A 24,069-nucleotide genomic window follows, 5' to 3' on the forward strand; every position below is an offset into this window, starting at 1 on the left:
CTGCGAACAATTCAAAATTGTGCTTCAGTGATGTTATCTTTAAAGCAAAAAGTAGAAGCTATATATCTTGTGACTTTGTTATTGCTTACGCTCTCATTGTTTTAACTTTCACTAACTATATTTTTCTATGATCTCAAGCAAAGTATACTCTGAAACATCCCCCCCCAAATTTATTTATAGCAGGCCTCCAAGATATGACTAACATATTTTCTTAATCTTTGATTATAAAATACGTGACAACCAAAGGAATTGAAACATTTAGTTAAAACCTAAACTTGTCTATATCTCTAAAGATCTAATGCCTAAATACATTTACTACTACTAACTGCTGACTTCAATAGGGTTGAACCAACTGAGTTCAGAGCATCATGCCATGAAGTACAATATAATAATTCATATTCCTATCATCCACAAACGGCTAATTCCTACTATCTCTATTTTGTTTCATAAGGTGGAAAAGTATGTTGTGGGGGAAGAACAAATTTTCTTCTACCTTCAAAGCCCTTCTGGCTGGTCAAATAAATACACGAGACAGATTAGCAAGAGAAAATAACCACATTTAGTGCATACGTGTGTATATAGGGACCCCACATGCACGAGACAGTGAAAACCCCACATGCAGGACAGGTGTAGAGATAGAAAAGGGGGACTGAGTTGGACAAGACATTCTGAGCTAGGGATGAGGTATTGCATGTTGGGGGCTTCAAAGGGTCTTTGCAGGATGATAAGAACTGACCTTTAGTAAGTAGTGTTCGCTGCCCTACACACAAGTCAAAAGAAATTATCTGTGTTAATCCTTATGAACAAGGCCTCTAATTGAGATTCTTCTAGGCAGTGAAAGGGAGGAGCAGAAATTTCTCTCTTTGTCTTTTTTAATATATCTATTGATTCCAGACAGAGAGAGAGAGAAGGAAAAGAGGGAGGGAGGAAGAGAGAAAGGGGGAGAGAGAGACATGGAGAGAAACATCGATTGGCTGTATCCACATGCCCCAGCAGGGAAAGAAACCACAACCTAAGTATGTGTCCTCATTGAGAGTTGAACCTGTAACCTTTCGGTTGATGGGATGACACTCTAACCAAATGAGCCACACCAGCATGGCCAGAAATTTCTCTTGAGCCTGTACCTGAAGTATTCAAAGTAACCTGCAAACCACTGAGGCATTTCTTGAGGTGGCTCATTCTGAACCTCCACAATATCAAATATTGATTTGTGAACAATAAATTATTATTGACATATTGAATGCCTACTCAGTCACAAGTAATGTCCCAGGCAATATACTTCCTTTGTCTTATTTAACTTACACTTTAATTAACTATGATTTTATAATTTGTATAATTGCATTAAATAATAAGTGTTTTAAAAGAGCATTATATATGTGGTTTTTTTCTTTTAATAACAATGTAGGATTATTGCAGAAAACTAGGAAAGCAGAGACAATCATAAAGAAAACATACTACTTTCACTCCAAGAGTGACCAGTACCATGCTGGAGCATTATCTGTTCAATCTTTTATGCACACAGACATTTGTTTTATTTTGTTTTGTTTTATAAAAGTGAGATCAAAGCCAATGTATTACATATTCTTTATATTCTGTCTTGATTTCCTAAAAACAGGATTTTCCAATAACCAAATAGCATACAATTTTGTAAACATAAAGAATTACAAAATCCCTTATGTTGGCCATCAGGAAGAGTTCTGGCACTGGGGGTATAGATTTTAGTTACAGGAAAAGTTCCCTGGGGTGATGTTTCAGTCAGGGTCCCTGGGGGAAACAGATGGCACACTTTAAGAGAATAATTTGAGGATTGTTTAACACAGGATCTATTTACAGGGTCCCTCCTTCAGCGGGCAGGGATTAGGGAAACCACAATAATGCAGTATGTGACCCCCTGCATTGTTGATGACACCCATTAGTCTGTGACTACATTGCTTGTGGCACTTATTAGCCTAAGGGCATGAGGAAGGAGGGGGATAGTAATTTAAATCTGGAAACAAAGAAAATTTGGTAGAGACCTCTGCCTGACAGAAGCAGTAGCAGGCACTTGGCCGAGAGGGCAGCCAGCCAAAATAGAACTGCTGTACCATCCTGCAGTCTCGATTCTGGATATATATCTGAAGGAATAAAAATCAGTGCCTCAAAGAGATACGTGCATACCCATGTTCACTGTAGCATTATGCATTATGGCCAAGACATGGAAGCAGCCTAAATGTCTATAGATGGATGAGTGGACAATATGCTATACAAACACACACACAAATGTGCTATATACATGTGTGTTAATGTATACATACATATACACATATATAATAAAATATTATTCAGCCATAAAAAGGAAATCTTTTCATGTGCAACAAAATGGGTGAAATTAGAGAACATTATGCTAAGTAAAACAAGCCAGAGTAAGGGAAATTCTGTGTGGCAGCACTCAAATGTAGAGTCTTAAAAAAATTTTTTTAAACTCTGATTTCATAGAATCAATCAAACAACGGAATGGTGGTTCCCGGGTCTGGGGGAGAGGGAAATGGGAAGATGCAGATCAAAGGGTACAAGCTTTCTGTTATAAGAAGTTCCGAGGATCTAATGCACAGCATTGTGACTATAGTTAATAATACTGTCTGCATACTTGAAAGTTGCTTTGAGTGCATCCTAAGCATTCTACACACACACACACAAAGAGCTAAACTTGTGGGGTAACAGATGTGTTGATTATCTTGATCTTAGTCATCATTCCACAATGTTTATGTGTATCAAATCATCATTTTAAACATATATGCATATATTTGTCAATTATTCCCCAATAAAATTGGGAATTTTTTTTAATTAGAAAAAAGAATCTAATAAGTAAGAAAAAGAGAACACTAGGCAGAGGGAACAGTGTGTGCAAAGCCCCTGAGGTGGGAGGGAGTGTTTAAAAAGCTGAAAGTGCAGTGGGTCAAATGGAAAGACAAAGAGGAGACTACATAGGAAGATTTGGGCAGGGCCACATGGTAGGTCCCAACAAAGAGTTTGATTTTTATACTTAAAACAAAGGTAGGTCATTGATAGGTGTCAGGCATCCAATGACAGATTAGATCTATGTATTAAGAGAATCACTGTACTCTGGAGAATGGATTGGCAGGGAGGCAAAAGTGAAACAGGGTGAGCACAGCAGTAATCCAGGTGAGAGCTCAGACTAAGGTGGTGGGTTGGGATGGGGAGAGAAAGAAAAGTTTGAGCATTTTTGGGGACCTTAAACTGACAAGACTTGGTATATATTGGATATGGTGGTGTGGGAGGTGGGCACAGTGTCCAGGAATCTACTAGATCACTTGCTTGTAAGACTGGATGGATGGAAAGCTTTTTGGAATTTGGAAATTATAAAAATAGTCAATAAAATAAAAAAGAATAAGGAAGAGGAGAAGGCGGGGAAGGGGAAGAAGGAAGAAGAGGAGGAGGGGAAGGAGGAGAAGGAGCAGAAGGAGGAGAAAGTTTGGCTGCATTTTTTCTACTTTTTATTTTTTGGTTTCTTTTTTGGCTGTTTTATTTTCCACTGAGTTAAAAAGACTATCTATTTCAGAGATAAAGTAAGTTGTTTTCAAAGGTAAAGTGTGGGCAGAAACCCTTTCTACAGTTTAGGATTCATTAAAGGATTATTAGGGGAGGGTGACAGGCGTGGGGAGAAAGAACAGAGCGTGAGGGCAGAGCGGTGACATGAAGCAGACACTGAGAAAAGAGGAATTTATGCAGAAATGGCCCAGGCTGCTGCAGATTTGAGAAACTATTCAACTTGTGGGAAATGGAGTTGCGAGAAAAAATAGTTTGTCATAAAAAACGCAAATTAACAAGCAAAACACAATAATTACTTTTCAAATTATTGTTTATTTTGCTTGCTCCTCATTAATAGCACAATCTATTTTTTTTACTCTGTAATTTTTTTAAAAAAATATGAGCTTTCTGAAGGAGGACCCTCACTTTCTTGTATTCTGAGTATGTTGGGCATGTCAATACCTACTTACTTTGAGCCAGTAGTAATCCTGGGGACAGACATGAGGCTTAATTGCCCACCTTCTGCAGATCCACTCCTGGCTGTTGGCCCCCGTTGAGTGTCCCCTTTCCTCATCTTACACTATGGTGAAGTGTTCTAACCCCACCAAAGTGTAAGCTTCTAGAATGTTGGGAACCTCCCTGCCTGGTATCAGAAGCTTTAACCCCCGTCAAGGCTAAGGCTGAGGGAATGACCTTGGACTATAAGCCAGCAAGGAGACAAAACTTATCTCCCTGGCAGGAGCACCGCTTCTGCTCTTTTACTTCACCCTGACTGGCCCCCAATGCTTGGTCAGTTAGCCAATGACAGGTAAGATTCCCCAAGGGGAAACGACCTAAGACAGGCACTATCACATGGGAGGCCCCCAAGGAAGGACTTTGGGGCCTACAGCAAAAGGGGTGATGGACCCTCGCCCCTCGGCTTTGACAAAGCCTGAGTCCTCATTGTCTGCGAGAAAATCTCCTAATCTCTTGGCTGCCCTACTTCCCTTGCTCCACCTAAGCCTGAAACAATGACAGAGTGTGGTGCAGCCCTGTGCTGGAAAGGGTGGGTTCCCCGGGCAATCAGGCCTAAGAAAGAATATGTAAAATCCTGTGAAAACTGCTTTGTTTAGAATGCTCTCAATTGAATGATAAGGGTCCAAGGAAGAAGTAAGTTTGTTCCTTAAAGTTTTTTACAGCTCTTTGACCCTGACTCAAAATAGGCCCTCAGACTTCCTTGTTACCTATTGTTTGATCCTTTCTTCCTGGCAATGAGTAATGAGCTTTACCTGAATTCTTATGCAAATGAACCCAATAAAAGCCTGCTCAGGTGGGAGAAAGAGGTGCTCTCCCTTAGGGGCGCTCTCCCCTAGGGAGGGTGGCCATGGCGCTGCCCACTAGAGAGAGTGGCCATTCTGTTCCTATTTCCCCTCAGGACCTGGTTGTCTCTGTGTATGTTTTTCTCGTGTTTCAACGAACCATCTGCAGCGTTCCATGGTCACTGCCGGTCAGTGGCCGTGACACTAGAAGGTAGGACTGGCCTGACCCTGACATACAGACAGATGGGGCAAGGACAGGGGCCTGGAGAACAGAAGGGAATGGAATGGCAACAAGCCTCGAGACAACTCGAGTGCCACTTCCCTGGCAGGTACAGACATGACTGAGTCTTCCTCTGCATTACCTGTTCTCGTGTGTGGATGTTGGGGGTGGGGGCAGGGTTTCAGGTAACATTCTCACCTCTCCTGGTCCATCATTCTCCATCCTTCTTGCACATTCTGTTGTATCCATCAAGCGAGGACCCCAGGGAAGTCGACCTTCATGCCAAGGGGGTGGGTCCCCACACGTAGTAGTCACTAACACACGTTTCTGGAATAAATGCATGGGCAACGAAACACTTGTGCAGTGGAAACTTCTTGCTGCTCATGCTGCACAAAAATTCTAGTTCCCACCATTCATCCCACAAGTGCAATAGGTATTTTTATTTTTTTAAATAAAGCTTCAGTAAAACTCACATTCTTTTTTACATATGTGTAAGTAGCATTTCTCTAGTACATGTACCTAGAATTGCAGATTCAAAAATATTAATAGCTACTTGCTCCCCCAAATCCATAAACTTAGTCAAATATAAGAACTGAGGGACATTCAATAAAATACCTGACTGATAATACTTCTCAAAACTGTCAAGGTCAGCCCTGGCGGATGCAGGGGGGGGGGGGTTCGAATGTGACAGGGACAGGGCCCATGCCAGGGTTACAGGTTGGGTCCTCCCGCCAGGCACAGGAGAGGCAACCGTGTGGTGTTTCGCTCCTTCTCTCTATAAAATTCCTGTCCTCCCGAGAGGATTAAAAAAGCTGTCAAGGTCACACTGAACTAAAGTGTTCACAAAGACCCAATTTCTCCTACTGTTGACCTCTTAATTAGTGTGGAGCCTTTGTCACAACTAATATACACATATGGATACATTATTATGCATTTTATAAATGTTGATTTTTTATTATTATTATTTTACCTAATTTGTTGTCTATCCTGTAGTCTGCACTTTTCTTTTTCTCTTTTCTCCCCCCCCTCCCTCCTTCCTTCCTTCCTTCCTTCCTTCCCCCTTTCCCCCCTTCCTTCCTTCCCTCCTTCCCTCCTTCCTTTTTTCTATCTCCAGTTCGGGACTGGGAAGAGGAGCACTAATACATTATTGACTAAAGCTCATACGGCATTCCGATTTCCTTAGGTTTAGTAGTCCCTGCCCTACGGAGCTCACAGTCTAGCGAGAGGCACATCCATCCCGCAAATTACAAAACAAAACAAAACTCTGGGATGAGCCCAGCAGCAGAGGCTTGGCTGTTCCAAGTATCGGGGAGTCCCAAAAGAAAAGCAGCCTATTTCAGACAGGCGCTTGGACTGAGCTAACTCGTGCTCAGGGTGCCGAATCCCTTGTACAAATTCATTCTTTTGTTGTTCGTGGAAATGAAACAGTTTTTAAGGCCCTTCAGGAGCTCCTCCGCAAAGGTGGGAAAGGGAACTCAATCAGCCCAAGGATGTCAGCACAGAGAAAAAGGGTGGGATAGGTGGGGGACACCCCGCGACCCGCCCCAAACCTCCCGGGAGGCCGGCGGCCGCAGCTCCGGGAGGTGGTGACTGCGCCGAGCCGCGCTCCCGCCCTCCTCGGCGCGACCGACCCGCAGCGGCCGGCGGCCCGCGAGGGGGCGGCGGCTCCCGGGCTTTGTGGCCGCTGCGCGCGCGGTGGGGCCTGGCCGTCCGGGGGCGCGCCGCCACCTCCCGGCGCTCCCCGAGCCCGCGGCCCTCCCGGCGGCCCAGCCTGCGAGAGGAGCCCAGAGCGCCCCCGCTCGCGCCTCGCCGACCCTCCCCAAGTCGCCGCGGCCGCCGCGCCGCCGCTGCAGGTAGGAGGCTCCCCCGTTGGGAGGGCCGCGGCGGGGAGGAGGCGCGGGTGCGGGGCACGGGCCGGGCGTGCGGGGCCGGAGGGCCGGCATGGCGGGCTTCCGGGCCGAGCCGCAGCGACCCCTGTCCTGCAGGCCGGGCGGCCGCCTGTGCACGCCGCGAAGGGACTCGGTGAGTGAGGCCGACCTGCGGCGTACAAAGCCCCGGGGCGCGGACCTCGGGGAGGTTCAGTGGCGCGCTCGGGGTAGGGGACCTGGACCCCTGGGCCTGGGGAGCCGCTGGGGAGAAATCCATGTGATCCTCAGTGCCTCGATCTCACCTTCATCCCAGGGTCCCCACTATATGCTGGGCACTGTGCTAGCTTTTCCATACTTGTTTCCTTGAAGACCCCTTGTGTTTCATCCAGGGTGCAGTGGGAGGGGTCCCTCATTAGGTGGCCAAGGGCCGAGCATCACAACTGTGCTCGTTGCCCGCCTGACCTTGGGAAAGCTCCCTGACTTGGCTCTGCTTTTGTAAAGGGGGTGCGGTGGGGTGGGAGTGCGTGGTGTAATTCCTACCCCCAGGTGTTATTGTGGGAGAGAATGTATGCAAATAACGTGCGTAAATAATAATAACTAAATTTGATCACTTTCTCTGTTCCAGGCCCTAGGTACTAAACAGTTGGAATGAGTTATCTAATTAAATCATCACACTGGTGCTGTGATGTAGCTACTGTAAATTGCATGAATAATCTTCATTTAGGAGTAGGACTGAAGAGTGTAGTCTCCCTATTCTGGTTCAGAAGGTGGGCTGTTCCTTAGGTGTGGTAACACTTAAGATTTCAAATGTTCCTGCAGTATCGGGAGAGTGGTTATGGGAGGAAGGGATATATTTGTCACACGTTAAAAACCAGAGGCAGGATAATCTCAGGGTCAGGAGTGCATTTCAGCATGTCCGAGAAGTCTGTTGTGTCACCAACGACATTGTTGAATGGCAATTCAAAAACATAGTTCCTGAGTTAGGACTGAGGGCTGCTGTGTGAGTTTAGGGCCAGAAGGAGACAAGGGGTGGGTTGGGGGGTGGGGAGAGGGAAGGATTCTGAAGCTCGGGAAGAGGGTGTGCAGGAAGGGGCCAGGGTCCACCACCCCAGCAACATTCTGGACCAGGATTCCATCCAGTCCTTAGTGACCAGGCATCCTGCTTTGGGGGAGGGGTGATTGGGGCGGGGTGCTGGGGTGAAAACACAGGTTTTCTCTTTTCTCTCTCAGGGTACCCCAAAAGTTTTCAGATAGGTTGAAAGCAAGTGATTGGGCGTCCTAAAATGTCATTGTCCCTTCTCGTGTGATTTCTGCAATTCTTTTAATGGAGTTGAGGAGATTGGGAGGCTCATCAATCCTAAAGTTTGATAGGACATGCTCAAAAATAATAACAGAGACCTAATAGATGTAACGAATGAGTGTGTTTTGAACACATCCACCTGGTTAGAGACGAGTAGGCCTGAGGAGATTATTTTGGGGTTCAGTTTGGAATGGGGAAAACCCGAAGCAGGACAAGAAAGGCAGGAAGGCCTAGTTCTGCACTGGGGAGCAGAGGGAGAAGCCCAGGACCTGGCAACACTGTCTGAAGAATGCCTAAGCAGCCTGCTCAGCTCCGGAGGAGGCACCCTTTCCCCTCCCGATTTGTGATACATTTCTCACTTGAGTATTGTGAGAGGTTGGAGTTGGACTCAGGCTCAGTTTTCTCCTGAGTGAGCAGGAAGGACTTCTTGGAGAAGGGCGGTTTTATTTATTTATTTGTAATCCTCACCTGAAGATATGTTTATTGATTTTTAGAGGAAGTGGGGAGAGAGAGAGAGAGAGAGAGAGAAACATAGGGTAAGAGAGTAACATCGATCAGTTGCCTCCCACAAGTGACCAGGGATCAAACCCACAACCTAGGCATGTGCCCTGACCAGGAATCAAACCTATAACCTTATGGTGTACAGGACAATGATCCAACCAACTGAGCCCTCCCGAGCAGGGCAGAAGGGTGATTTTAAAATCAGGCTTGAAAAAGGAGGTATTTGGATGCATGATGAATGGTAAAGTTGGGAAGAAGCATGCATAGTGGAAAGAGCCGTTGCTTTGGAGAGACAGTCAGGGGTTCAAATCTAGCTCTGCCACTTCTTGGCCATGTAATTTCTTTATGAGGCTGAAACTGTTTTTTTTCCAATTGTCTGGTAGGAAGTTCCACAAGCACTATGACCCTTTTCTCTGTCCATGGTGACATTCATTCCACAAATGCCTGCCGAGCCTCAGCTGTGTGCTGAGTCACGTGCTTCACACCAGGGTCACAAACATGAGCCAGGAATTATGTATTCCCTTAGGAATTTCCCAGTCCAGTGAGAGCAATGGACACAAGCAAATCACAAAAAATGTGGGAAGTGCTGCTATACTGTCGTGTACAAGCCGGCATCCAGCTCCCAGAGCAGTCACTAATGCATTCTGGATGGAAAACTCAGGTCTAGTCTCCCGCCAACAAGATGAGTATAAGACCTTATGAGAGAGGTTTTGATCACTACACTACTTCCTCGCTTCTGTCATTTTTCACTCGTGTCTTGTCTCTGCTTTGATATTCTCGCTCTTAAAAAATATCTAGTTGCACCGTCTGACACAATTTGAGCTTGCTATAGCAACAGAGTCTAACCTATTCCGGCGCTCTCTCCTCCATGAGACAAGCCATTGTATGGAGTTAGACAGTGTAATATATATATATATATATATATATATATATATATATATATATATATATAGTTGCAGTGTGGGCATAGTTTGTGAGCTGCCTCAAAGCTCAAAGTTACTTTAGAAGGAAGCTGTTATAAATATAATGAACATAACAGTTTGAGCATTAGTTGAGGAAGGCTTCACAAAAATTACACCGGGGTTGGACCTTGAGGGATGAATATGAGCCCTTGGTGGGCCTTGGAGTGAAGGATTCCAGCCAGAGGAAGCCCATGTCCAGAGGCAGGAAAACACAGCAGGTTCAGAGGCGCGATGGTGAGTTCCGTCTGGTCGGGTTGAGAAATGAATGAGGGCGGGGCGGGGCGGGGTGGGGTGGAGCGAAGAGCGTGCTGTGCTCGGGGCCAGACCTGGGAAGGCCTGGAGGGTCGTGTGGGGAGTTCGGACTTTATCACTTAGGCAGTGGGGGAGATGTCAGAGGTTTACAGCCTGGACGGTGGCACGATCACTGCGTTTTAGGAAGATCTCTTTGGTAGCTGCGTGGAAGAGGGCCTGGAAGTTTGGGAGATCAGACACGGGTGGTGAGGATGGAGGAGAGAGAGAGATGGAGCTAAAGCATAGTAGATCTTGATGATGGGTTACATGTGAGTAAAGAGCACGTTGTGGTTTCTGCTTTGAGAAGCTAAGTTGATGTGGCTAAAATCAGAAGTCAGGATGTTTGGAGGTAAGGTAATAATTTTCTTTTAGCTATGAAGAATGGGACCTTTCTGCCGGGCCCATAATGGCTGGGTAGAGAGAGGTGGCTGGCTGACAACTGCACTTGTGTGTGGTGCTGAAGACAGGGGAGGGACCTGTCATCCTCCCTTTCTTTGAACCAACATTGGGGATCTACTGAGCCCAAAAGACACTAGTAAGATGTAGTTTAGGCCTCAGGAGCTCACCCTCGGAGGATGGGAAGAGGTTGCAGTACAGGGTAACTCTGAGCACTGCAGCAAGAGGCCGGCCCTTGGCCCAGAGACGTGAGGGCTGACGGACAGATGGTTGCTGCCGAAGTGGTGGGAGTAGCAGAGAGAGTCCTCAGAGAAGAGCTGTAGGCTGTAGTGGGAGCACCTACCTACACAGGGGACTTTCTGTGTTACAAAAGTACTTCCCGGGGAGGATACTTCAGTCAAGATGCCGTGGGAATTTCAGAGAAGCCGGGTGGGGGTGGGGAGATGATTCCCAGGATGGAGCTGTGCGGGAGGGGGAGGATACAGTCAGAACTCCTAAGAACCCTCATCGGGCTTATAAAGGGAACTGCGGGGGGTAGAAGGACAGGAGGTGGGAGCTCTTGACTTAAACACAGGCTGGTTCTGCTCGCAGTCACACTCAGACACAGATGGTAAAAATAAACACTTCCAAGTTACAGGACCGCCTGGAGTGGGTGGTGAAGGGGAAGAGGAGGCAGCACGTTAGAGGAAGCAAGTTCCGCACTAGGGACTCTCCAGTTTCCGACCGACCGGAGAGCCCTCTGGAGGAGAGAAAGAAGACGAGAGGACCTGGGGGAGTGACCGTCCTGGGTAGCCAGGGCCGAACCTTTGAGGGCAGGAGCGGGCAGGTGCGGGCAGGTGCATGCACGGGAACAGTTGTGTCTGATTACTCTTACCTCTGCATAAAATGACATTGCGAAGGCAGCCCAGTGGTAGTGGAGCTCTTAAAATTTGGCACACGCTGTAATAATAGTATTTGCAAGAAGAAGCCAGGAACTTTTTGTTGTGATAAGTCCTTTATGAAAGGAGACATGTAAGTCTACGGCCATACCACCCTGAATGCTCCTGATCTCGTCTGATTTCCGAAGCTAAGCAGGGTCGGGCCTGGTTAGTGCTTGGATGGGAGAAGACATTTAAGATAGCAGAACTTCTACATATAATTGGTAAAAAAAAATAAATGCAAATGACAATCAGGTTCGTTTTAACATATATCCCAGAAATATTTATTGAGTGCCTACTGTGTACCAGGCAGGCACTCTTCAAGGAGCTGGGGTGACCGTAGTGAACAGGAGGTCTGATCACTTGCTTTAGAGATTTCACCTGGAACTACTTAACCTACACAGTTAAACCTGGGCACGGGCCTTAAATTGTCTGAAGTGCTGAGGCCACTTGATTCGGTTGCAGTGTTCTCTTTCATTGGCTGGTAGCTCCACTAACCTCAGAAATAATCAGAAAACACCATCTATGCACATTTGGCATGGAAGTGGGAACTGGGTAGCAGAAAAACCAGGGCTGCGGCGGGGCTAACACGGACTGCCAGCAGTAGCGGGGACTTGAGAGAACATTCCCTTTGACTTTCCAGTTTAGAGATGAGAAGTTGGCAGGGAGGCAAGAAGACTGGTTTGCTGGCACAAAACCAATGTCAGAGTTGAGAGCAGTGCCCTTGAGTTTTCAAATGGGATAGTGGGCGAAGGCTACGGGGTGCCTGGCAAAAGGGTGTCTTGACAGCGAGAAGCTTCCAAAGAGGAGATGTGGGGGTCAGGGTTAAACTAAATGATGAAGTTTCACTTTTAGGCCCTCCTCTGTTACAAGGGGCCCGGGAAGCCCCCCTGTTTTGCTCTGAGCCTCAGTTTCCTCATCTGTAAAGTGAGAGGATGGGATTGACGTCTCTTTTTAGTTTCAGCATGTTAGGATCTGTGTTGCTCCCAGAAAAGGTCGTTGGGGGGTGCTGAGTCAGGAGACGGAGTCAACAGTCCGGGACAGGAAGTGTCTTTCATCCCTTCAGAGCAAGTTGATCACCCTCAACCTGTTGCCAGGCTTCCCTTCAGGGAATGGGTCCCACATTTCCTGCCACTCACCCACTATTTTTGTATGCTTTCCTTTTTTCAGTCTTTTCCCAAGTCGTGGCCCCTGCTCTGTGCTGGTGCTCTTTCTAATGCCAATCTATCCTAACAGGAATTAAGGTTCTTATTCTAGATCCTCCCGGTCCTGGATTAGTGGCCCCAGGCACATCTCTGTCCCTGTGCTCATTACACTGCCTTGTCACCAGCCCGTCCACAGTCTGCTGTGTTGTGTTTGTCTTCATTGGACTGGGAGCTCCTCGGTCTTAAGGAATACTCCTCTCTCTGGTGCCTGCACATTGGGTGCTCAGCTCGTCCTCGTGTGTCCTCTTTGCCTCTGCTTTCTCTCGATCCCTCACCCTAGTGTCAACACACACGTCCCGGTCACTTTTTTCTTTGAAACAGTCTCCAGTGTGCGCCGCCTCGTTTCCATTAACATCATCGCCGCTCAGAGTCCAGGCCCTTTGTTATCAATTATTTACGTTAGTGATCTCCTTCAACTCTCTCTGTTCATATCCTATACACTCTTAAAGATCTAGCTCAAATGTCCTCTTGTGATCAAGAACGCAAAGAACTTCTTCCCTCCTCTGAACACCCAACACACTTTGTCCTCTATTATGATGTCTGTTTCAGCATGCCTGTCATTTTAGTCACTAGTTTATGCACGTGAGTGCTCCTTCCAGACTGTAGGGGTCAGCCTGACTTTGTATCTCCCACGTATTCTAGGGACGTCCTGAGCCTCTGGCAGGGGTGTATTACATATTTGTTGAATTGTGTGCTTATGAAACAAAAGAGCCAGTAAGTATTTGCATCTACAGATGGTTTCTGACTTAAAAGGTTCAACTTAGGATTTTTTTTTGACTTTACGATGGTGAAAAAGCAACATTCACTAAGTAGAAACCGTATTTGCGATTTTGAATTTTACTCTTTCCCTGGGCTAGTGATCTGTGCTGCGTTCCTCTCGTGTGACACGGGGCAGCGGCAGTGGGCAGTGGGCAGTGGCTTCTGTCAGCCCCGAGATCACGATGGGAAACAACCCATAGTCTACAGTGCATTGTGTTGCCAGCGTTTTTTTGGATATTGCATTTTGTGTTTTCACATCCCATCACGTCTACAGAAATGCCCATCTGTGTCTCCTGCTTCTGGTGAGAAGAGGAAGGCAATTATTTTTGAGATGAAACTCAAGACAATTGCCCAACTGTAGGCAGTTTAATATGAATGGGAAGGGTGGAAAGAACTACATTTTTTGACACTCTAGTCTATGCTTGCTTGTTCTTTGCTCCCCACTGCAGGACATCGGTGCAGAGGGACTAAGGCAGAGTGGGGGTACTAATCTCATTTTGCAGATGAAGAGTCGCGGGTTAATTGGCTTGTCCAGAGTTACACAGCTAGGTGAGTGCTGATGTTGGGATTTGAGCCCAGGTTTTCTGCATTCAGTTATTTGGTTCATTTCACTTCAGCTTAAAAGCAGTAGCTCACGAAAGTCCTGACATCTCTCCGAGGTCTCAACGCCACAGATCTTCAATCCCAGTTCTCCTTCTGAGTGTTGACTTCAAAGAACTCCCTTTTCCAGGAAAGGAAGTAGAAGTAAAGTCCGGCCAAGTTTCTCTAGTCTTTGTTCAAATTTTGGGACTTAGTTTGACCCTTCATGGACTTAAAATATCATTGGATGGTGTGTGAGTCAGCTTGGGCTGACATAACAAAATTCCGTGGACTAGTTGGCTTCAACCACAGAAATGCATTTCTCACAGTTTTGGAGGCTGGGGACTCCATGACCCAGGTGCCTGCAGGTAGGTTTTATTCTGAGGCCTCTTCACGTGGCTTGCAGGTGGCTGCCATCTCTCTGTCTGTTCACATGCTCTCTTTCTGAGCCCTGGGGAGGGTTGGGGGGAGAGCAAGCTCTCTGGGGTCCCTTTTTATAAGGTCACTAATCTCCAGCCTTATGACCTCACTTAACCTTAATTACTTTCTTAGAGGTCCACTCTCCAAAGACAGCTGCTATGGATGGGAATTAGAGCTTCACCATACGAATTTTGGGGGATTACAAACATTTTTTTGTATTAGGTGGATGGATTTTTGTACTAGGTGGATGTTAAATGAACTTACTACAGTCTTCTGGTGGTTTAGTCAATGTGAGTGTTTAGTCATTGTGCTTATTCTTCCCTTCTGATGCTTCTATCATACTGGAATTGTGCTTTTTTATTTAGTCCTGTCTATGGGTTTTTGCCTAGCCCAAGGGGGAGCTTCATTGCATTTGGATTTTGCTATTTTATTTGACCATTTTTACTTTAGCGCAGTTTTTAGTGTACTGACTGCTTTATCGTGCGTGATCCTCAGTTTGTGCCTAGCAGGCAGTTTACGCCTATATCAGAATGTATTCATTCATTGAATGCTTGCTGGAGGCCCACGGGATGAGGGTCACTGGGCTGCTTGCTGGAGCACAAGTATGCAGGGAGCGGGTGGGAGTCTGTCTGGCAGAACTGCAGACAAAAAAGGTGATCTGTACTGAGCAGGGTTGGGGGGCAGGTAAGGCCAGTCTCCCTCATAAAAGCTGATGCAGCAGGGAAGGCTTCTTATGTTGTCATCTGTAACCTCTCATGGACAATGCTGAATCGTTTTAAGCTAAAATGCGCTTTCTAGCCTCAAATTGAGCTTTTCCTGGGGATTCCTTTGGGACATGCTTGTTTTCTTAAGACTGTCAGCCAAGTGCTCAAGTACAGTGTCAGCATTCCTTGGGGGGGGGGCATTTTAAAGCTCCAGATTATCTTTAGGGTTACTTTTCAAACATACATTCTTATCAGATCAACAGTGGAAGTCATTTCAGAGTACTGATTGGCATGAGGGAGGTACACCTGGGTGGGGCGTGGGGGACTAAGAGCCCTGGGTTTAAGACTTAGAGAGAGGAAGTGATGGGGAAGGGAGGGGAAAAGAAGAGCCACAAAATGGGGTGAGACAGAAGCAGGCACAGCTTTCCCTAAGTTGCTCTATCCTGGGACCTTTCCCTGATGACAACTAGATTGCTCTGTAATTTGACATGTAATTTGAGCAAAGGCACTAGAGGCTGCTACTAGCTCTGAAAGGAGAGAGCAAAGCAGAGCAGAGGGCAGCAGGGCATTGGAGTAAGACCTGGGTTGGAATCCTGGTCCTTCTACTTAGTATTTGTGTGACCACCAGCAAGGCACCGAGCCTCACTTTTCTGATCTGGGAAATAGGAATAATAATTGGTTAGTGGAGATAAACAGCCTACGTTTGAGGTTTCTGGGAATCCACGGGGGCCTTTGGGGTACACTGGCTCACACCAGAATCCCTTTATAGCCCTGCAGAGTGCAAACACGTGGCCCAGGGAGGCCTGCTGTTCTACAAAATTAAGCAAAGTAAATTGGTAACTCTGGATTTACTTAGCTAGTGATTAAATAACAGTTTAGTTAATAGGCTATTAATGGCCCCCAGGTGTTGGTAAATCTGAGCATTTGCTTTTGAGAACAGTTGTATAATTTCTTCTGGCACTTTAATAAAGTTTTTTTTTTAAACAAAATATTGTAGTGTAACAAATGATGCTCTCAGGAGCTGTTTGGGGAAGGATTAAATGATATACTGCATATTAAACACGTAGTGTGGTGCCTGACCCACCATGTAAGGCTCAATAAAAGTTATTTGCTGTTGCCCTAGCCAGTGGGGCTCAGTTGGTTGCCTCGCGGTTGCTGGTTTGGTTCCCGGTCAGAGCACAGGCCTGGTTCCTGGCTCGATCCATGGTTGGGGCGTGTTTAGCAGGCAGCCGATCCGTGTTTCTTTTTCTCTCTCCCTCCCCCTCTCTCTTGAATAAGAATAAAATAAACCTTAAAAAAAGTCATCTGCTATTATTATTGCAGTTATTAGACACTCAACTGGTCACACTTAGGGCAAGATCTTTTGTGAGTTTTGACTCCCCATGAGCCCACCACCACCTGGTGGCAGTTAGTGGTACTACACACTTTGTGGGGAAGAAATATTAAATTGCTTGGAACTAATTACGCGCAATTTGAATTCCACCAAGTATAGCAAGGACTTTGTTCAGTCAAGAGTGTGGCTTATTTTGCTGAAAGCTGGAATGCATATATCATTAAACAGAAAAGTGACATTTTTCACCTCCACAGTTGGCACAGATTTTTAAAAATGTTAACAGCAAGGGTAAGTGAAGTCGGGAAATAGACATGCTGGTATGCTATTAGTAGCAATGTAAATTGGTACCCATTTCTGGAAGACAGATGGTGATGTAACAAAAGTCTTAAGTGTTTGCATCTTTTGTGTCAACCCTTCCTCCTCTAGGAATTTATCTTGAAGAAATGATCAAAGATAGAAAAAATTATGTATATAAAATATAAATATAACATAAATATGTTATATATTTATGAAATATATAAAATTGCATTATCTACAATAGAAGAGAACAAGGAACAATATCTTTTTCATTTGTGAACCAGATTCTCAAACCTTATAGCAGTGATTTTTAAAAAGAATGGGGGTGCCCTGGCTGGTTTGGCTCAGTGGACTGACTACCAGCCTGTGAATCAAAGGATCACTGGTTCAATTCCCAGCTAGGGCACGTGCCTGGGTTGCAGGTCGGGGTCCCAATTTGGGAGCGTTCAAGGGGCAACCAATCTACGTTTCTCTAGCACATAAATGTTTCTCTTTCTCTCTTCCTTCCCCTCTCTCTAAAAATAAATTAATTAAAAAAAATTTTTTTAAAGAATGTAGACCTAAGGAAAGGTAGGCATATTGACATGTCCTGGGACAGAGGAGTTGGGATGGGAGGCCAGCTCAGACTCTGCTCTGGGAACTGTGTAGCTAGAGACCATTCAGTATACTTATCGACTTCCTAATAAAAACTATAGAAAGTGACTTTAGTCATAAACATCTTGGTGGATGGAGACGATACAGAAGAGATATAGTGTAGGGGGTATGTGTTAATAAACTGCAGTTTGGGGAATACTGACTCTCAGGAAACAGGAATATTGATGAAGGCAAAACTTAATTCTGAATCTTCAGGGAAGAAGGGGTGTGGATTGGGTCATTGTAGGAACACTAGAGCAATATGATTGAAGGCCTGGGAATTTAGGGGTGCAGAGACACAGCCCCAAAGATAAATGTCCTTTCCTTTCATTTTCGCTCAGGGCCAGAGGGCCAAACCCCTGTTAACATGTATCTAAATCTTGTGATTTCTGATACTGGATGTGCCCAGGATGAATGTGAGACAGGGTGCCTGGTACGTGGAGATGCTCATCACAGTATTACTTCATTGAACCTTAACTTTTGGGGGGAGGTGGTGCATAGGGGGAGACCCTGGCCTGCTTCTGTTGTCCTCAGGTCAAGCCCACACTGCTTGGCCTCAGTCTCAAGGCTCTCTGACCTGGCCAAGTCCCCTCCAGCCTCACATCTGCAGCTACTCAGGAATTCACATCTACAGTAACTCCTCCCCAGGCACAGTATGTGAATAGCTGGTTTGTAAAAGTGTGATTTTAAATTAGTGTACCGTAAATTTAAAGGCCACAGCCATTTTTCATCCCTGACTTTTTGTTATGGAGCTTTTCAAACATGCAGGAAGGTCAAGAGAATAATTTATTGCATCTTTGTGCTCTCATCACCATTGTTGGTGTTCAGGTGTCCCATTGTGGGCCCACGGGACTCCTTTCAAGTTAGTTCCTAATTCTTTTCTTTTTTTAAAGGAGCTATCAATTTTTTTAAAAGATTTTTTAAAAGATTTTATTTATTTATTTATTTTTTTAGAGAGGGAAGGGAGGGGGAAAGAGAGAGAGAGAGAAACATCAATGTGCAGTTGCTGGGGGCTGTGGCCTGCAACCCAGGCATGTGTCCTGACTGGGAATCGAACCTGCGATGCTTTGGTTCGCAGCCTGTACTCAATCCACTGAACTACTCCAGCCAGGGCTTAGTTCCTAATTCTTTTGATATGGGTTTTCCAGTTTTAAATGGACTGTACCATCACTGTCTTGATGCTTTTCTGTTACTCTGAGAAATCAGAGGCTTGGTGAGCAGAAGGGCTGGGGCGTGCTGGCCCTTTCCACAAACGGGAACATGCAGCATCTACTTTATTGTCGCATCCACTGCTGCTTGGTGGCATTCTTGCCATAATGTGTTTGAGAGATTACTTTTGTAGGGAGCTTCCTGTGGTTAAAAGATGTGAGAAAAGTGTGAGGTTGAAAAAACACACAGAATTTCAGCAGAATAAGACGTTTACTAAGCACCTATTATGTGGGAGATGCTGACTCTGCCCTGGGGAGGAGAGGGCATGACAACCTAAGGGAGCCACGATTGTATGGAGTCACCCAAGGTGACAGCCCAAGAGACCACTGTGAAGTGGCACTAACAATGCCAGACTCTTCAGACTCATAGAAGCAGAGAAGAGTGCTTACCAGGGAGATGTTGGACCAAGGGAACAAAGTTGCAGTGATGTAGGATAGATAAGTTTAGAGAGCTGATGTATAGGCATGATGACTACAGTTAGTAATACTGTGTTGAGTTTGGATATATGCTAAGACAGTGGATTTCAGGTGCTCCTATCACACGTAAAAAGTTAACTGTGTGAAGAAATGTGCTAATTATCCTGAATGTAGTAATCATTTTACTATTATATGCTTATCAAATCAGATTTATGTATGTTAAATATATATAATTTTTATTAAAATAAAAAGGCATGTAGACTTCAATAATAATGGAGAAAATGCCCTGGCTGGTGTGGCTTGGTGGATTGAGTGTTGGCCTGCGATTCAAAGGGTCGCTGGTTCGATTCCCAGTCAGGGCACATGCCTGGGTTGCAGGCCAGGTTCCCAGTGGGGGGTGTGCAAGAGGCAATCACACATTGATGTGTGTCTCCCTCTCTTTCTCTCTCCCTTCCCCTCTCTCTAAAAATAAATAAATAAAATCTTAAAAAAAACCTGTAAAAATGATGGAGAAAATGTAATATTATTTAAAAATTTTAAATAATATACAATTGATAACTCCTGATATGTTAACAAAGACTTTAAAGGACTATGCAGAATAAAAAATGGCTATTTGCCATGTTAAGAGAAAAAAGGATGCCAGACTATTAGGACAGTCCAAGTTCCTGACTTCTCCAGTAGCCATCCTTGTGATGTTCAGCCATACAGTTCACTTTAGTGGCCCTTGGTTTCCTTGATTGAAAAGAGGGATAAAGAAAATGTGATATATATAGTATATACAAGGTTTGTCCAGAGGTATCCAGCCAATGTAATATGAAAAATAGACATTTCTTTTTTTTTAATTGGTATTTTTTTTAGATTTTATTTATTTATTTTCAGAGAGGGAAGGGAGGGAGAAAGAGAGAGAGAGAAACATCAATGTGTGGTTGCTGGGGGTCGTGGCCTGCAACCCAGGCATGTACCCTGACTGGGAATTGAACCTGCGACACTTTGGTTCGCAGCCCGCGCTCAATCCACTGAACTACTCCAGCCAGGGCGTGAAAAACAGACATTTCTTGAAGAAGATACAAGAAACATTGTACATAGGACAATGAAACCTCAGGCCCCTTCAAAGTAGGCACCCTGGGACCTCACACAGTTCTCCCAATTGCCATTAGCTGCCCTGTTGTATTTTCCTGAATCTCATCAATGGTCTGAAATCTCTTCCCTTTTAAAGGTGATTTTAGTTTTAGGGAAAGCCAGAAGTTGCAGGGTGCCACATCAGGGCTGTAGGGGGGGCTGAGTCACCTGGGTCATTTGATGTTTCACCAAAAAACTGCATGAGATGTGATGTATGAATGGGTGCATTGTTGTGATGTAGCTGTCAATCACCAGTAGCCCATAGCTGTGGCCTTCTGAATCATCTGAATAGTTTCTGTGAAGGAATGTTCAAGCTTAATGCAAACTTTGATGCATATTTATTGCTCTATCTGCTCAGTCATTTTGAATGTCACAGCCACACAGTACACAAGCTCTCTCAACAGTGTCTACTGCCCCCACTGACTAGTACAGTGAAGTCATCATTGTTCACACATGTGCATTCCAGTCTACTCTCCTTGGCTGCCAGGTTACATCGATGTCACACAAACTGATCTTATTATATTAACAATGGCTGGACTTTTCCCAGACAGACCTCATATATATTACACACACGTATAGACAATATATATAACATATGTGATATATAAAAAATAAAATATTATTTATCCACAAAAAAAGAAGGAAATTCTGCCATTTGTGGCAACATGGATGGACCTTGAAGGCATTATGCTAAATGAAATAGGTCAGACAAATACCATATGATCTCACTTGTATGTGGAATCTTAAAAAAACAACAATTCATAGATAGAGAATGGATTGGTGGTTGCCAGAGGCAGGAGGTGGAGGGTGGGCAAAATGGGTGAGGACAGTCAAAGGTGCAAACTTCCAGTTAGAAAACAGGTAAGTCCTAGGCATGTAATGTACAGCATAGTGACTATAGTTAATAAATACTATATAGGTTATTTGAAAGTTGCTAAGATTGTAGATCTTAAAAGTTCTCATTATAAGAAAAAAAATTGTTGCTGTGTGGTTTGATGGATGTTAACTAGACTTATTGTGGTGATTCACTATATATTTATTCATAAGTATATATGGCTGGCCAAAAAGTTCATATGATTTTTTCCATAAAATGAAGGACACATTGTTCATTTCCACCAATAACTTTATTGATTTGGGTATTTTGAGTATGTCGTCTATCTCCTGCTATTGGCTTCTAGTGGGTAGAGGCCAGGGGTGCTGCTAAACATTTTCCAGTGCATAAGACAGCCCCACAGCAAAGAATTATTTGGCTAAAATATCAATAGAACCAAGAAACGTCATAACATGTCAAACATTTTGACATGTTTGATCAGTCACAGCATCTTCACAAACACCGCACAAATCAAATCCTTTCTTTGCGTTTCAGTTGCATTTTTACCTTTCTTGAAATAATAAAGCATAATATGCCAAAAATGTTGCGTATTTTCTTCCATCTTCAGTATTAAAATGGCTACACAAAAATTTACCAATGTTGATGTTTCTATCAAATGTACACTGATATGACAGCTGTCACAATACAATCTAACAAAATTGTTTCAAATGAAGTTGAAGACAACTAAGCACTACAAGAGCCATTGTACAGAAAAAACTAAATGAACTTTTTGGCCAACCCAATATTGAATCATTATGTTGTGCACCTGAAACTGATATAATGTTATATATCAATTATATCTTAATAAAAATTCATTAATGGATAAATGTAGAATGTGCTACCTCCATAAAGTGGAATATCATTTGGTAATAAAAAGGAATGAAGTATTGATACATGCTGCAGGGCAGACAGACCACGAATACATCGTGCTAGGTGAAACAAGCCAGTCACGAAAGATGTCGTACTGTATTGTTCCATTTCTGTGCGATGCCCAGGAAAAAAGAAAGCAAGAAACGCAAGGCATTGGACTCTATAAGTGCCCAGGCCCTTTCACCTCTGAAAGGATATAACTTATTTTCACGGGATTGTACACTTTTGAAAGTGGCTTTTAGACCTCTAGGTCACTGACTCCAAACCCTCATTTTAAAGAAGAAGAAACTGAGGCTCCCGCAGGAGCATGGATGTAACCATGGTCACAGACATAGTGATGGAAATGTCAGATGTGTTGGGGTGATTCTAAGGTCCTGATGGTGTTTACATTATGTTATATTTGGTCACACAGTGGCTTCTCTCTCTTCAGCTGTGACAGAGCTTTGAGAAATCTGTGTAGTTGAAAAGCTGCATAATATTCTGAATTTGGGGAATAATCAGTCTCCTAACATGAAGCAAATAAATTAGAGTTCCACAATGAAGTTCCACAAAAGATGTTTAACCTTTCTTTCTTTCTTTCTTTCTTTCTTTTTTTTTTTTTGCTGATATTCTCAGAATGGCCAAGACTTACAACAAAGGACCTACTTGAACATCTCCTTTGAAGTAAAACCCCATTGCTAATAAACTTCTGAATGTTCTCCTGAGACTCTCATAAGTCCACATTCACAGAAAAGAAAGTACTACTGTATTTCAGACAAGGGAATCAAGTGAGGGATTACTTTTAAGTGATTTGCTGACATTTTTTATTATCGCGGGAGTTCCGAATTACTGTTTCAAATTTCCTTTTACAGGATCGCTAACGTCCGGGAGAAATAGAGTGGAAGATGCAAAACAACGAAATTATAAAACCTGCCAAATATTTCTCAGAATTGGAAAAGAGCATCCTGCTTGCTTTAGTGGAAAAGTACAAGTATGTGCTGGAATGTAAGAAAAGCGATGCGCGAACTATTGCGCTCAAGCAGCGGACCTGGCAGGCGCTCGCCCACGAGTACAACTCTCAGCCGAGCGTGTCGCTGCGCGATTTCAAACAGCTGAAGAAGTGCTGGGAGAACATCAAGGCTCGGACCAAAAAAATTATGGCCCACGAAAGGAGAGAGAAGGTGAAGCGCAGCGTCAGCCCCCTCCTGAGCTCGCACGTCCTGGGGAAGGAGAAGATCGCCGGCATGCTGCCCGAGCAGCTCTACTTCCTGCAGAGCCCCCCGGAGGAGGAGGCCGAATACCACCCCGACGCCGCAGCCCCAGGTATCGGCTCCTGAGCCTGGCTTGTGTGTTCTCACTGCTACCTGTTCCCCGTTTGAATTTTAAAACCCTTAATTCTAAGGGGCTTCATTAAAAAGAAACGTTCATGTCAAACTTGACTTTCCCCATTCAAAAATCTCCCGGTGGCATAGGACATGCAAGTCACAGAGTACATAAAAAATAAACGCACTTGTTAATATCCGTGTGCTCTCTCTCGGGGAGAGCTCTCTTAGCTCCATTATCACTGAAGAATAAGGAAAACTAAGGGGCTACGTTAATATAGTTGTCATTAACGAAGTACCTTAGTTGCTTATCTTGAGCTATCTCCAATATGTTAAAGTGGGTTTGTTTGAAGATTTATTCCATTCACTCAAGCTTTTTTTTTAATGTTTTTTTTTGAGGACCTATAATGTGCATTCAAAAGGCCACATTAAAAAAGTAAACTATTTCAGACTTTAGAAAAGTCGTGAGACTAACAGAGCAAACAGCTGTTTGGCATTCACCCAGATTAAAAACCAGCATTTCCCCCCATTCTAATACTGTGAAGTACAGTTTTGCTTTGTGGCACCTCAGGGAACTTAAGAAATTCTGGAAAAAATTATTTTAGTTTTAATATATTTTCACTGAAAAGGGAAAAATGTTATATAGGATTCTTATAGAAGGACAAGACTGTCATAATCAAGGAAGTAATGCTAGTATGTCATAGATTGAAAAGGTTGGATTTAAGGGGCTCTTGAAATGTCTCCAGGCCCAAGGTGGGTGGGAAAATGCATATAGATAAATTGCCAATAATTCCTGCCTCTTTTATGATAAGAATGGCCAGTTTATATAAAGATTCAGTGTAGTTTGCAAGAGACACATTTAATAATTTCTGGGAAGGCCAGAAGTCTATTTGGAAGGTTCTCTGAGGACCCAGCAAGCATTTGCCTAGGAAAATCTGATTTTTGGTTTGCAGGATGAGAAATGCACTTATGAGTGTCCCTAGAGGAGACTGAGCTCTGGGGGACTGGCTAATTAAAAGTCACAGATGTTACCTGTGTAGAGTGAGAAAGCTAAGTAGCCTAGTGAACTGAA

General features: G+C 44.3%; 1 protein-coding gene and 1 pseudogene across 3 annotated transcripts in view; both read left to right on the plus strand.

Moving 5' to 3' along the window:
* Positions 1-6,712: 6,712 nt before the first annotated feature.
* Positions 6,713-24,069, plus strand: part of LOC123819986 (myb/SANT-like DNA-binding domain-containing protein 3) — a 122,954-nt gene continuing 105,597 nt past the window's right edge. For 2 of the 3 annotated variants that reach the window (XM_045840633.1, XM_045840631.1), the window contains exons 1-3: positions 6,713-6,899; positions 22,312-22,463; positions 22,548-22,998. In XM_045840633.1, coding sequence (XP_045696589.1) covers positions 22,581-22,998 — 418 coding nt within the window. In that variant the 5' untranslated portion in view covers positions 6,713-6,899; positions 22,312-22,463; positions 22,548-22,580. The remainder of the gene's footprint in view (positions 6,900-22,311; positions 22,464-22,547; positions 22,999-24,069) is intronic. The other variant, XM_045840632.1, reaches the window with a different exon arrangement.
* LOC123820301 lies at positions 9,501-9,615 on the plus strand (annotated as a pseudogene).

Source organism: Phyllostomus hastatus, unplaced genomic scaffold (genome assembly GCF_019186645.2).
Source record: "Phyllostomus hastatus isolate PE091 unplaced genomic scaffold, TTU_PhHast_1.1 phas_contig_34, whole genome shotgun sequence".
Lineage (NCBI taxonomy): Eukaryota > Metazoa > Chordata > Mammalia > Chiroptera > Phyllostomidae > Phyllostomus > Phyllostomus hastatus.